The sequence below is a fragment of the Symphodus melops genome (assembly GCF_947650265.1).
Source record: "Symphodus melops genome assembly, chromosome: 21".
In the NCBI taxonomy this organism is placed as follows: domain Eukaryota; kingdom Metazoa; phylum Chordata; class Actinopteri; order Labriformes; family Labridae; genus Symphodus; species Symphodus melops.
In genome coordinates this window covers 17,700,789-17,716,360 of record NC_136711.1, presented here as the reverse complement: position 1 = coordinate 17,716,360, position 15,572 = coordinate 17,700,789, and the positions used below count along the sequence as shown (strand labels likewise).

General features: G+C 43.8%; 1 protein-coding gene across 8 annotated transcripts in view; it reads left to right on the top strand.

Annotated features, from left to right (window-relative positions):
- tanc2b (tetratricopeptide repeat, ankyrin repeat and coiled-coil containing 2b) overlaps nucleotides 1-15,572 on the top strand; it is a 146,187-nt gene that overhangs the window by 53,357 nt on the left and 77,258 nt on the right. For 7 of the 8 annotated variants that reach the window (XM_079334003.1, XM_079334001.1, XM_079334006.1 and 4 more), the window contains exon 4: nucleotides 13,982-14,053. In XM_079334003.1, coding sequence (XP_079190129.1) covers nucleotides 13,982-14,053 — 72 coding nt within the window. Of the gene's footprint in view, nucleotides 1-13,701; nucleotides 14,054-15,572 lie in introns of those variants that run through there. The other variant, XM_079333996.1, reaches the window with a different exon arrangement.

Here is a 15,572-nt window from a genome sequence, read left to right as displayed (position 1 = left end):
TGTAGATTCTGCCACCAGGGGGCTCTGGTAAGAGCAGTTATTAGTTGCAATTTCAACCTTGCCTCTAGATGCCACTGAATCGTCTGCTAAATGTGATTTCTTTAAAGGTATACAATAGCTCTGGTTTATTGTTTGACGTTTTTTTTTTTATCTCTTAATACTGTGGTACTTATCGAATGAATTTCAAAGATGTAAGAAAACAAAAAAGTGTTTAATACAACTCAAACAATATTCAATGAGAAATAAAATCCCTAAAGCAATCAGGCCAATCAAAAGTTAGTTGAATTAACCAGAAAAAAAGTTACATTAACAGCAGAAAACGAGGCTGTAGCAGTAGTTTCTTATTGTGTTGGAAATCGGAAAGTCTCGCTGAAGTTGGACCCAGAAGTTGGACTTGCAGGTTTCAGGGAATGATTATTGATTTGGTCTTTAAAAAAAAATACTCACAGGACAAGAATCAGAAGCAAAACATAGAATGGAGAAACTCAGTGAGTGATGTTTCCTTGATCAAATATCAGTTTGAGTCACCATTTGACTTTTGTGCTCTTTAATTTGTGATATAAATGTACCTGTAGCCCTCATGAGTACATTTCATAAAAATGTAAATGTTGAAGCATGGAGCATTTCCAACATCAAATGTCAAACGATGTCCTGCTATTAAAAAAACCTGTTTTCTAATCCAAATCAAGAATCACGTTGGTATTAGATTCAGCGTTTTCTAAAGATACCATCCTCGCTCACGAGTCATCTACTTCCTCTGTCCCTCTCTCCCCCTCACTCTGTCATCACTTCACTTACTGTAACTTTCTCCTTCTTCCTCTCACACTCTGTTACTCTCTCTCCCGCCCACTCAGATATTTCTGGAGAACAAAAGGAGAGAGAGAAAAGAGGGAGATTAAACAGCGGAGAAGGGAAGGCTCAATGTACCATCCCCGCGTAGGCTAATGAGTCTTCACCACTCCATCCTCCTCCTCCTCCTCCTCCTCCTCCTCTTCTTTTTTTTTTTTTTTTTTACTTCCCTTTAAGTCTCTATTTATCCACCTCATCTCACCCTCAAACTTGTCATTTCAGTTCTTCACACTTTTACAGTCACTTCCTTCTTCATCTTGGTCTCCTCCATTCATCACCGCTGCTCCTGTTCCTCCTCTCACGTCGCTTTTCATCAACCCATACGCTCGAAACATTTCCATCACAGCTTCACCGTTCCTCCCTTCCTTTCACTCCTTCTCCTTCTGTAGTCGTTATTTTCCAACGCCCACTCATCTGCCTTTTTTTGTCACGTCCCACTCATGCCACCCATTCATCATCAAAATATTCTCATCATCCCAGGTGCTAACCATTCACCATCTCGACATCTCACTCTGCATTTTTCCGTTTCTTTTTGTCAGAAGACCTCAATCGATTCCATCACTTTTACTCCCGTTTGTTCTTTCTAGAATACCACACACAAACAAAAATCCCCCACACACACAAAAAACCAGGCTCCTGCAGTATGCATTTGGCCGTGAGAAATATGAAATACCACGATGGTTGCACATTTAACTGTTTGATGTCACTCAGGACTTATCGGTCCCCTCTTCTGTGGCGGGCATCCTGTTGTTTTTATGCCAGTCGGAAAACTGGGCTTTCATCGTGCCCCTTGATGTGGATGGGCTCATTATTGCTGCTCAGCGCTGCGTTGCCTTTGAATAGCAGGAAGTGCCCTCGCTAGCTGAGCAAGCTGAGGGAGTTTTGTTTTGCTCTGCAGCGCACGATAAAAGCAGCAAAACATAACGTTGCATAAGGGGAGCAGCAGCGCTGGTTCACTTCACAGGAAGTTGTAGTATTTGGAGGTACACAACATGCGAGACGTGGAGTAAACACACAAACAGCTGTGCCTCCCAGTGTGTCTTCATGGATGTCCCTGTTTTAATGGCGTCCAAGCTCTATATTCAAACCCACAGTGTGTCTACTGGTATGTCTGTTCTTGCCTGTTTGACTGCGACCCTCACCTCCTCTTTGTCCTTTTTTCTTTGCTCTGTGGCGGCCATGTTTCATCACCCCCGATCTTGAAAAATGAAGTTAGCAAAAAACAACCACAACAAAAAAACTGCAGATGCTAGAGTGCCATTGAAAGCCAATGAATCCTCATGAATTCTCATATTAAAATGCCAGTTTTTGAAGCTGAAATCAGGGTCCGACCAATGTGGGTTTTTTCAGGCCCCGATAACGATATTGGGAGAGAAAAAATCTGATACTGATATTCGTAGACCGGTCTTCAATCTGCGGAGAAAGAGATAGATCAACACATTTATTCCGTTGCTCTCTAAAATGCAAGAAAAGACAAGATGGTCACTTAACTGGAAGGAGTACCTGCACATGTACGTGCATCACCTCTTTACAATCTGGAGAGGGCTAATGCTGTTTGTAATCCATAAAGCGCCCTCTGTTGGTGACAGAGAAGTGCTATTGTGATACACTCAGATGAAATGCCATTTGACTGGTGAATAAATCAAAGTCGTATCAGCGTATTTCTTCAATAAGATTAGCCGATGCGATCACATGATGTGCTGACCATCGGCTTGCTTATTAATCTGTTGGGTTCGAGCAGAGATGAACATGTTTCCAGCCTGGTTTTCAAAATGGTTTGGCCAAAATGGCTCGTTCTTTATGGTTAAAACTGTACTCGGGTGATGTTTTTAAATCGTATTTGGTTATTTTAAGCCAAACAGTTATTCATTCCTTTGCATAATATGGGACGTGGCTGGGTTGACATTTTGTAGCCGTTTGCTAGGAGGCCTATGAGTAACTGTAGCTGCACCTGTAGCCTGTTGATTAATCAGTCCATGTTTCATACTGTACAGTCTATGGTCCAAATGTGTCTACCTACCGTGTTTGTTTAGTGCCAACTATCGTCTTAACTTTATATTCTAACCCAGAGTCTGACAAAGTCTGTCCTTTAAGATACAACGCAAATAAAATATTCACATCAAGTCCCAGCTTATAGAAGCGGAGGGTCTCCAAATTAATATGAATGAATTCACTTCATTTTTTGACTGATGGCTCAACAAAGTAAGTAATTTAAAGACAACCCCTCAGGCTTCAGGAAACTGTGATTTGCATTTTTCTCACCATGTTTTGACATTTTGTGGACCAAAAATTAATGAACTGACAAGAAGATAATTGGCTGATTTATTCACACATCTCTTAAGCGGAATACAATGGACACATCAGCTGGAAACAAAATTAAATCCTTCTACCATTTCAGCCCGTCTCCCAGAAATTACCTTCATATATTGTAATTTGCAATAGCAATTATATTTGGAGGGAAAGCTAATGCCAACTCTATTAACACAATGAGGGGATGGAGTTAATTATCCTACCTGGCAGACTGTGAATACAGTGATATTTAAACTTTCCTGTCAGTGTGAACACAGAGCTGAGAACAACAAAGGGCGTTTGACTTCACTCTTTTTTTGTTTTGTTTTAGAAAGAGAGATTATTGTTTTTAGCTAGGATATATTAGAAATCTGCTATTTGTATGTTTAAAATGTCACATGTTATACTTTTAAACTAAGTACGAAAGGGTTCAACATGTTGACAACCTTAGTTGTTTTTTAAGCTTCATAATTTCATCAACTTCATTTTCCTTAATGGTAATTCCTTGTTTTTAAATCAGGTCTAACTTATAAACTGTAAATATAAAAAAATGAATCAAATCAAATAAGAATCAGCATAGTGACAACAGGTCATCAAGTGTTTGGAAAACCATCATAAAGCTGCTGGTTCACTGAAGACAAAGAGCTGAATGGACAAGATTAGAAAGAGAGATTATTGTTTTTAGCTAGGATATATTAGAAATATGCTATTTGTATGTTTAAAATGCCACATGTTATACTTTTAAACTAAGTATGAAAGGGTTCAACATGTTGACAACCTTAGTTGTTTTTTAAGCTTCTCTTTTTTCTTTGACATCAACTTCATTTTCCTTAACGGTAATTCCTTTTTTGTTTTTAAGTCAGGTCTAACTTATAAACTGTAAATAAAAAAAATGGAAAAAAAACCAAACAGGTACAAAAACAATCAAATAAGAATCAGCATAGTGACAACAGGTCATCAAGTGTTTGGAAAACCATCATAAAGCTGCTGGTTCACTGAAGACAAAGAGCTGAATGGACAAGATTAGAAAGAGACCTTCACCCAAATGGAATAAGGCGCCCAGCTGAAGGTAACACATTAAAAATGGATGCAACAAACACACAAGCAGTCACACCCTGACCCATATCCTTGGAAAACTTTGTTCATTTCATCTATTTCTCTAAACAGCAGTTTGTTTCTGTCGATCTTCTCTTCCACTTCTCTCATGGATACATAGCAACAAAAGAAAGCGGTAATAATAATGATGCAGCAGCATTCGTTAAGGTAGGGACAGGTTTTCTCAGTCTTAATATAGCACACAAACAGAAGCACGTCGTGTGATATAAGGTGTAGCTGTCTCGTTAATGAAAAATGACATCCAGCTACAGTAGCCTACTTTCTCTTCACCATGTGTGAGTGTTAGTGTCTGCTGTGCCCCTGCAGCCTCTGCAACCCCCCCGCCTCCTTTATATTTCATGTCTTCTTCATTATTCAGACCTGCTTGTTTGCACTTGTAGTCAGCCTGTCTCCATTGCAACTGAGACTGTGTGTGGGTATTCTGCTTGTAGTTTTTCCCTGTCCTGGCGTCACAATGACACTGAGAACAGACTGAGTTATTGCATCACTGTCGGGCGAGCAGAGGATAAGAATAACAGAGAGCGAGGAAAGGAGGGCGCAGGAGCAAGGACAGCCTCCGTCATTCATGCTTCGTCTGTTACTATGGTCACCTCTTTTTTTTTTTTTTTTTCTTCTTCTTTCTGTTTCTCCATATCTTTCTCTCTTCTCCGTCTCTCCCTAATTGTTCCTCGCCTGCAGGCTTAAAGGTTTGCACTCTGATTGGAGTGAGGAGAAAAACCAAAATGACACTTGGCTTGTCTGCCGCTGGCCTTTTCCTATCCAGCATCAAACGCCCTCTTTACGCTCACGGCTCTTTCTGAGACACAAGGCCAGTTTTTTTTTTCTTTTTGTCTGTTTGTCTGGCCTTTCGTTGTTGACGTGCTTTCTGTAGTTGAATCATAGGGAACTGTGTTTAAATCATTATACAAATAGATGGCACAGTGATTGTATTCTTTTCTTTCATTTTTTTTATTTTTTTTGTTGCTTTTATTGGGATTTTTTTCAGACAGTTTTTCTGTTGAAGTGTTTTCTTGGCTCTAGCGTAGCGTACCCCTCAATTAGATCGAATTCTTTGAGGCGTTTCGGCTTCATGCCTTCATCGGGGTCATGACGAAGGCCGAAACGCGTCGGCTGAAGCAAGTCGGTCTAATTAGTTCATAAAATGGATCTTTGAACTCCGAGTGCAGCTGGAGCTTTTTGACCTCTTCAAACCTGTCACTGTTCCTGGGGGGGGGGGGGGGGGGGGGAATAAGGATAAGGAGGCAGGTGGTCCCGACGTACCCTCTGTGTGTGGTTGTCAGGGATTAAAAAAAACGTTGGAAACAAAAGCATCATTCTTCATTGCATCGCCTGAAGGCAGACCAGGAGCTGAACACTTTTCCATTTCTTTTCTCATCCTCTTCGTTCTCTCTGATTCTCAAGGCAGCCAAAGGAAAGAGAAAAAAAAAATCCCTCATAACACTTCCATTTCCGTTTGGTTATTTTTGTTGCATGCTTTTCTCTTCTCAGTTTGGTGATGTAACCCCAGTGGTGTGTCAGACTGATGGTAGGAGAAGCTTGATGCGGCCTCTATGTCTTGTTCTTTTACAGACTCTTTTTTTTTTTTTTTTCTCCAGCTCTTTATTTTTATTTTATTTCGGAATGAAGCCCACCCACTCAGTGCTGCGACACAGCTTCTCTCAGCAATCGGATGGCGGTGTAGGAGTCGGGGCATTTCGCTCTTTTCTCTCTCTCTCTCTCTCTCTCTCTCTCTCTCTCTCTCTCTCTCTCTCTCTCTCTCTCTCTCTCTCTCTCTCTCTCTCTCTCTCTCTCTCTCTCTCTCTCTCTCTCTCTCTCTCTCTCTCTCTCTCTCTCTCTCTCTCTCTCTCTCTCTCTCTCTCCTTCACGTACACACATACTCTCGTCCTCCCTGCATCCTCCATCATCACACCTCCATCCATCCAGGACACTGCTGAGTCGTGGCGCTGTCAGCCAGAGCCTGACGCACGCAGCCACTCACATATGCGTCACCCTGCTGGCCCGGCGCCGCCACCACGCTGCTCCCTGTCCTCCACATATACCTCGGTGGCCTGCAGGTCAGATGAGCTCTGGGCTTTTCTAGAAGGTGGGAGGTGATAAAGTGTTATTCTGAGCCAAGGAAACACTGTCTCTTTTTTCTTTTTCTTCTTTTGTTGGAAAGGATCACAGGGGAGGCTTTAGTCATCATACAGGTATAATAGAATCACTGACAATATCAGATATGAGCAGCTTCAGAAGCTGGATAAATACGTCAATGCTTAAAATGATAGGTGAGAGTTTGAAAGACCCGATAGTGACGATGGTAGGACAAAGACACTTTTTTATAATAATACTGAAGACGTTAGCGGTCTTTAGATTTCGTGTAAGTCGTTGAAACGGGCCTCACATTCAGACCGACACACCTGGAATATGTGAAGTGATGTAGGTCAGTGTACACAGGTGAGCTTTGAAGAAAACAGAAAGCAGCAGCAACAAGAGTACGAGCTGAAACAAAGGAGCTACATGAGCATGTTCATAGCCTGAGGATAATCAGCCGTTATATAATAAGGGGACAAACAGAGATTCCCCCCGGAGTGCTGTGGGCTGCACTGGGACGCAGGAGCGCGTCTTCTTTTATTGCATCCACTGTTGCTCTGCAGATTAGAAGACGCCGCTGATTTACAGTTTGCTCTCGGCGCGTAAAGCAATATGCAGCGGGAACAAATGAGCCGCGGTAACAACAACAGAGATGAATCTGAATTAGCTGCACAACTGTTCTCTTTCAAATTAAACACTCTCCACTTTAAAGAGCCAAAAATATAGACTGGCTCAGCCTGCATTTATATTAAAGGACAGAGGAAAATGAGCCATGATGTTTCTACTATTCCATATGGTTGTGTTTAGTGACTGCGGAGGTGGCACATTTTGAAACATGAAATCTTATTAAAACTTTTAAACAGATGACACATAAAGATGCATTAAAGTTCTACAAGCAGGAGATCTGGGATCCTTGAACAATCCGATACTTGATTCCCTGGACTGTCTGCTTTGATTCTTCATTGTAAACGACCTGAATGTAAAATTTTTTCATAAAGCACATTTCATACAAACATAAAGCCTGAAGTGTGAGAAGGAAACATAACACACTGACATGCGAGGAAGGAGCCGCAGGTGAGATGCAAATCAAGGCCGACCGCTGAGAGGACTAACTGTACAGACACATGGCAGCACTCTAATGACTGTAGGCTCCGCCCCTTAAGTTTGTTGGACCAGTGTGAGTGCTCCGATCTGTCAGCACTGTACACTTCATGCAGGATGACGGCCTTCATTATGGAGGAGGAGCGTTCTGTCATTAAAGTAGCTCTCGTGTTCTCCGGTGTCCCGACTCGACCCCGCGTCACCTTCCAACCCAAACTTTACTTGTGTCCACTTCCTTCCCCGTCCTTTAGTTTCTCTGCTGTCCTGCCGGCCGGTGTTTTGTCCCGTCGTCTTCTTGCTTGTAAAAGAGAAGGACAAACACCTTAAATCACAGCTGTTATGGGCACGGTCCTAAACGTGGTTAACAGCTTGTAAAAGTGCTGGCTCGGCCCGCTCCTCCCTCCTCTACTGTATTATTCCTCTCAGTGCACCTGCTTTAAAGCGTCCCCGCAGACTCACAACATCAGAGGTCCATAACTCCGCCTCTCCTCCTCTGGGAGCCTCGTAACTGCTGCAGTTTGTCCCTCAAAGTAACATCACTTTAGGAGATGACAGGATTGTCTTTTGGCTTGTCAGTGCAGGTGAAACACAAAGTGACAAACACTTGAGCTTCCCTCCTCTCTTCGTATCACTTCAGAATCAGCATAAAGGAAAAAAAACATCGAGCACTTTAATACAGTTGACGTTTTTCTGTGTGTTTATTTATGTGGAAAGAAATCAGGATGTTGAGTTTCTTGCAGCTTCGCCCGGTCCAGTCTTTCGCTCTGGAACGAGGGTTAATGATATAACGCTCCGTCATCAGGAATTCCTAAAAACTGCCGGCTCGATTTTTTATGAAAGGTTGTTGAAGGACGAAGGAACGGGGATCCGAGGAAGAAACCATAAACATGTGGTGCCGATCCAGATCCCAAACAGCAGTTTAGCTTTTCTGAATTCACTTGATGAACTGTTGCAGCTCTGACGTTTTCACCACAAAGAGCAAAAAGAAAAACAGTGCGTGCCACATGATTTTAGTCAGTGTCACATGTATTGAATACAGACCGTATGAAACATGGACGTGGACCTTCTAAAGAGCTGTTTTAAAGCCAAACTACGGCGGTCTCCATATTTGAAATGCAGTGTTAACTGTCTTGGAGGTGGAGCTGATACACATACAAGACATCCAGCTGTCAGTCAACTCAGACACAGACTGGTTTTATTAAACGCTGTCTCCCCCTCTACAGTTTCACCTCTAAAGAAATCAGCTCTTCATACCAAGATCATCTTTCTGTACCCGGCTGTAAACATGTTTCTGCTGCTGTAAAATATAACTTCTTTTTTTAAAGAGGTTTCTGAATCCCTCCTCCAGTGGACACATGAGGAACTGCACCTTTCTGCGCTTTCACCATGGCTTCTTTCTTTCTTCCACGCCGCAGGATGCCGCTTGTCCGCTCCACCATGTAGAACTTAACAACACTGAACATGTTGTGTATGAACTAATATGACACAGAGAAACTTAGTTACTACATCTGACTGCTTGTAAATGGCTTGTGTGACTTTATTCTAATTATTTACATCTTCACACGCTTCCTCTAAAAACCCGTCCTGAGGGAGCTCAAACAGAAAACATACTCCACAGATTCACTTTGACATATAACATCTGTCACTATTGAAATAAAATAAATTCATATATGAGATTTTCTGGAAAAGAAAGAGGCACGATAACAGGATTTACTCGTGTCGCAGCACTCAAAGGACATACACCATGTGGTGGATGTGTGTGTGTATGAATGTGTGTGTTGTGGTTTGAAGCACTTCTGTGTTGTTCCGTATACATTCCTATAGCTTCCGTCAAGGCTGACGCTAATGAAGATGTCCGCCAACTTTCAGACTGAGCAGATGTCTGCGCCGCGATGCGGCTCGGTGCAGCTCTCACCGTCGCTGCTGTGATTCATTACGATGCTCCACGTCGTGCTTCGTATCAGATCCTGCTTAAATGGATGCAAAGCAGAGGAGCAGTTGTTTGTTTAGAGCCAATCTTTGGCGTATAGGAACTGAAATAGTTCGAAGATTGGATGATTGGCAGCGGGGGATAGAGAAGGGCGACGACAGTGCGCTCCGTACTAGAGGTGGTCATAGCACGATTACTCACAATACCATACACGACACAACGTGAGTTACAACACCGCAACCAGGAGCAGAAATTCAACAAAATTAACAACCAATCAAAAGTCAGTCATCCTGTCTCGTTTTGTGTCATTAAGAATTGAATGCCTTTAAGTTTCACAGACTCTAAATCAGACATCACATGACTCCAACCTGCCGTTGCATACAGGACGTTTAAGGATTCATACATTTTAATATCTTCATTGAGTCTGCAGTCTGTGATTCACTTCATAAACTCCAGAGTTTTTCTCGCTGCTCAAGTTGCCCTTGAGTTGGTGCTTTTCTTAAAGTGCCCTGCCCAAAGGCGCTCTCACAGTCACATCCCAGCCTCTTCTCTGGTGACATCACAAGTTTTAATTTGGCAGCAGCAATGATTGCTCATTACAGGAATCAGCTCTGATTCACTCGCTGACATTTACCTACTTTTTCCAATTTCAAACTTTACTTTCTTGGAATCTTGAAAGCAAGCTCTGGTTAGGTGTAACTCCCCGTGACACACGCGCTCACGTACGGGATACACGATAACTCTATGTGAAATATGGGATGCACATTTTTTTATTTGTGTGTGGGCTGAATAAATGTCAACATGTTTTATTTATCATTGCTCGCAGATGATCCCTGTTCCTGTTTCTGCACGGGGGGGGGGGGATTCAAGATTAGTTTAACATTTGGCGCTCTTGAGAAATAAGGATGCTCGGATCATGCAAGAGTGCGGCACACGTAATTAGAAAATGTATCATTTCTTGCTACAAACTTCCTGAATTATTTATCACCCTGTCTCTGTAGAAATCATGTTTTTTCAGGATGTGCGTAAAAAGGATTTTCCTCTCCGTGATGTGATGCATCTTTCTCTGTTTTTTTTTTTTTTTTAAGTCTTTATGATGAATGGTAAGAGAAATCTGCTCTGACACGGGGAGTAACAGGGACAACACAAGTGTTTAATTAGAGGTCCTAGTTTGTCTCCTGGTGAGCAACCGGGGGATTGACAACAAGTTGGCAACACAACAACATTAAAGCCCCGCGGAGGCAATCAGCCAAGCTAAGAAATAAGGAAGAAAGAAGTGAATCACCGTGCTGTCACTGAGTGAAGTCATTGAGCTGAGCAATGTAATTCTTCTGGCTCTTAATATCCAGGATGTGTCTCAGCTACAAGGCTAAGCTGTTGGTCTTTTTTCCTTTTTCCCTTTTTCCATTGTTTGCTATTTCGGAGAGTCCTGGAATTAAGAGACGAGCATCGATTAGACTTAAAGGGTGAGTCGTGATTGATCAGTCGCAGGAAAGAAACAACAATTTAATCCTCTAAAAAAAAAGTTCCAGCTAAAACTCCTTCCAAGGAACTGGTGATTTAGCTTTCCTTCCTTTTTTTATATTGTATGAAAGCTTATCCCGCAAAAAAAAACAAAAAAACCAGCAGTTACAATTGACCCTCGGGTGGTACCTGGAAAGGACGCCTCATTTTGGAGCAGAGGTCACTTTGAACCACAGACAGGTTCATCAAAGTCAGCCTAAGCCGTAATGATAGAGATCCTCTCCGCCATGCTCCACGGGTTCACTATCAGATGTCACGCTGACTTCTTCCATAATGACTCTTTGTCCGAGTGCAAAATTGGCCTTGCTCCTTTGACATCCTAACACACACGGCAGCGTGGCATTACAGCTGCAAAGAACAGCCAACACAGCGAGAGCCCCATTATTCCCTTGGTTTAGGAGATGGTCTTTTAGCGTCGGATTTCACGGCTGAATGGGACGTGGTCACAGAGAGCTGATTGTCTCTCCTGACTCTGAATCTGATGCTGACATATTGAGCCGTGTTCACATTGTTGGCGACAGATGTTCTGTGAGGAACGAGAATGACGTCCAATGTTTGCCTCTGATGTTGGAGTGAAAACGCGTCTATCTGTCTCCTGTCACGTATAGGTCCTCCTCTTTCGTGTTCCCAGCGTAATAGGCCATTGATCTGTGTGACAGGACATAGTACTGTAATCACTGCGTAACAAGAGAACACAGCATGAAGAAAAGCCTCGCATCTCTGATAAAAGAGGTACAAAGGAGTACCTCAGCCTGAAGGGACTTGGGTTGGGAACCCGAGGGCTGGCTCTCCCAGTCCTGCTGTGGACCAGAATATGGAAGTTGGTCTTGTAGCTGGAGAGGTGACAGGGCACTTTCCAACTGTTGTAGAGCTGCCCTTGAGCAAGGCACCAAACCACCAACAACTCAAGTGTACTCCCTGTGTAGCAGCCACACTCTTTATTACAACTTTAAATAAGTCATGGGTGTGAACTCTTGTTGTCATAAATCCATCTGATCCTGTATTTCATCATGTCTATAAACCCCTCTATTTCATCCCTGCTCAGAACAGGCTGTTTCTGTGTCTGTAGCTTTAAATATGTAAATTAGCTGTGTCAGACCACTCCCCCTCTCTTGAAGAGCTCGGGCTTTATTCGCTCCATGTCCTGTTGCTTACGGTGAAAAGGCAGACTCAGAGGGCAGAACAAACAACTAGCTGTGGGAGTGTTACCATCCTGGGGGAGGGGCTACTGCCCTTTGTGATGTCATGAAGGGAGAATCTCCAAACGGCCTGTTTGAGCACACATTTTCTGAAACGTGAAGCTGGCAGAAGACGGAGAGGATGGACTTTTGTCATCATTGTGGGGTTTGTAGACAGAAACGTTAGTGTGAGAGAAACATGGTGAAGTGTATTCAACCTTATATGTGACCTTTAATATCAAATAGAAACAAGTGAAGAAGATGAGACGCACGAGTTACGTGATTTACAAGTTCCACATATTTATATTACTGCTTCTGACATATCAAGACAAGCTCCTGAAGCTGCCTCCTGACAAGCTCTTTGCTCAAATCGTCACCTCAGGTACTAATCAGAAGCACGGCAGGAGTAAGCGTGCAGAATCTATATCATTGAGCTTTCCGCTGACGGCGTCACGCTCCTTATTTGGACTTGCATGTGCATGCCTGTTTTCATGGCTCACTGTGCAAGCTGCGCTCATAGCCACACATCATATCAGCTCGCATTGATTTTCACAACATTGATTTTACTAGACGATATGGCTCATCAGGTACACAAGGTGAGACGCTATTTTTGGAAGGATTGCCGGTGTTGAACATGCAAGAAATGGAGGTGAGAGCAGAGACTAAATGCAGAGAATGAAAAAGGTTTTGAGTGCAGAAAAGTCCCAAATTCACTCTTTTACAATGTGATTTTGTTGTGTAAGATTTCACATCTTCTTCGTATTTATTTGACACATCCCGACGTGCTGGCTGAGGTGAAGAAGCGAGCAGCGCTTAGAAAAAAAACCCCCAACCTTCTGCAGAGGTCTCCCTTCCACAATCAGTGTCTATCTCGAGCTGGCCCAGTTCTCACACAATCATGCCCAGCGGCTTATTCTATCTGTCCATCGACAAGCTTGATCTTTCCACCAGCCAGCCAATGGAGCCTGCTGTGTGGCTGCTGGCTCGCAGAGCGCGGATCTGCGATGGAGGGAGATAAAACTCGAGTATTTGTTTGGGCTGATGTGAGCTCTGTGATTAAAAAAAAAAAAACCAACAACAACAAAAAAAAAAACACAATGTGGGGGCTTTTTGAAAACAAGCAATCCTTCAGCGATAAAAGGCTTTCTTTTCCATCTCGGTGCAGAAAATCTATCAGCTTTGAATGGTTTTCATACATCCTCAGTGCGTTTATATAAATAGCTCCCTTAATTCCAGTGGGATGTATTTATTCTGAGTATAAATCATTTGTTCCACCGCTCCTCTGCCGGCCTGCCGTGCTGTACAGTAGATCTATCAGCACTTGAACAGGATTATGAAACAATCCCCGGGTGACACTGTCTGTGCTGCCCGGTGATGATGCCCCCCCCTCCCCCTCCTCTTGTTTCAGCTCCATCCACTGTGGCTAATTCTGCCTGCCTGCTCCCTTGGGCGTAATTGATCCTCATATCATTAAGCGTATGTGGATCTATCAAGGGAAACGCCCACTGTTTTTACAGCTAGTCCTCGCTCAGTGAACCAAGCAGAGCCCAGTGTGCTCTTTGATTTTGACTCCAGCACTCTGCACGCCACAGCGGCTGTAATGTAAACTCTCTCCTTATCTGCTCGGGCAGGCCCCTGAACATAGAGGCTCGCTGCTTGTTTAGACTAAACATGGAGGGGCGGAAGAAGTGGAGCTTTGCGGCGCGGTCGCCCTTCGCCACCATGAGGAGCCGTTTGGGCCCCAGGAGGAAGGGTGTGGAGGGTCTTTGTATGAGCAGCCTCCTGGGGGTCCTGCGCTCACACACCTGGCTGATCGGCGAGGAGGACGTGGCCCTGCTGCTGGCCAACACCTCCTCCTCGTCCTCGCCACGCTACCACCGAGCTCACTCCTTGTCTTTCTCTCTGTGCTCCTCGTCCGCAGATGGCGGCAGCGAGGACTTGGCGGACCCACGTTCACCCGGTCTAGACCCTCACCTGAGCCACATCGGCCAAGGTAAGCGAACGTCACTTTCTGTATCTGTCACTCCCATCCTGTGTGCTTTGTGTTTGAATACAAGGTGAGTCACGCTCAAACCCAGCAGGAGCGTCTCTTCTTTGACTCATTATGTAGAAAGGGTTGCACGACCTTTTTTTTTTTTTTTTTTTTAAGTTGACAGTCATAAATAAATAAAATAAGAGGTGAAGGGGAATGCTTTGCAACCAGCAAAACTATTTATCCAGCTGAGAGCACAGTAACACGTGCTCATAAAATCAATCAATGTCAGTGATCGCAGAGGAGCAGAGTCCGACAAAGCGTCCGCTGACTCACTGTCGTCGTCCTTCCCCCGTCACAGCGATTCGTCCACATCGGACGTGAAGCGTCATCACACAGCTGGGAGCTATTTCCAGGTGTAACTATTATGTCCTGTGAGCGAACCAGAAGCTCTTCCTCCTACCTTTTACCTTCTCATTTCCTGCAACGTTTTTCTCTCCTTCCTGACTCCATGGATGTTTCCACAGAGGCCGTGTTTACCAGGCTGGCTTTCATTCCCCCTTTATAGCAGAGCACTTTATGACTCCTGGAAATGAAGTTACATTTACAGGAAGAGAGAGAGAGAGAGAGAGAGCTGTTATATGAATCCTCTTTGTAATTTGCTCTGTAAATCAGAGTTTTTCTTCTTGCGAGAAACGGCCTGTTTACAGCAGAAGATGTTTATCAACAACAGGAATGTCGTCTTGGCAAGGAAATGTTCGGGCAATTATGATTCCATGTCTCCCCCTCCCCTCCCTCCCCTCCTCGTGCATGTTTTGAGCCAAACATCTCGATGAGTAGGTGTTTGTGTTTATTTCCAGGCATGGAGTGGCCCCTTCGACGCGTCTCTCTCATCACAGCCTCAGAATGAAGCATCATCATCATCCCTCCTCCCTCCTCCCCCCCTTCTCTCCTCCCCCCCTTCTCTCCTCCCCCCCTTCTCTCCTCCCCTCCCTCCTCCCTCCCTTCTCTCCTCCACACTTTTGTTTCCCTGGGTGAAGTGTGCCTTCTCCTCCCTCCATCTCTGCCCTCAGTGGCACCTCTTTTTTTTTTTTTTTTTTACGATTTCTCCACCGCCATCATCATCGCCATCGCCATCATCATCACACAGTTTACGTCTGATTTGACGGTCTTGAGATTAAGGAGTGCTCCGTCTCTTAAAGCATCGATTTGGATTAATGTGAAGTGTCACTTATTTCTGACGCCTTATGCAGATTAAGTGCTTAATAGCAGCATAATTGTGTGTTTTCATCCAATATTGAATGCATAAAATTTGAGTTGCATCTCCATAATTGCTGCCAGAATACCAACTCCCTCCTTTGGTATTCAGTCCAGGCTTTGCACACATGAGGAGAATTTCCATCGCTCGGGGATGTAACCGCTGCTCCGGCTTCTTGTTTATCCACTCACATGGCAAAGTACACTTTTTTTTTACTCCACAGAGGCCGGTGGAAGATCACCGGTAAAAGTGGAAGTGCTGATTAGGTAGCGCAGATAGCCT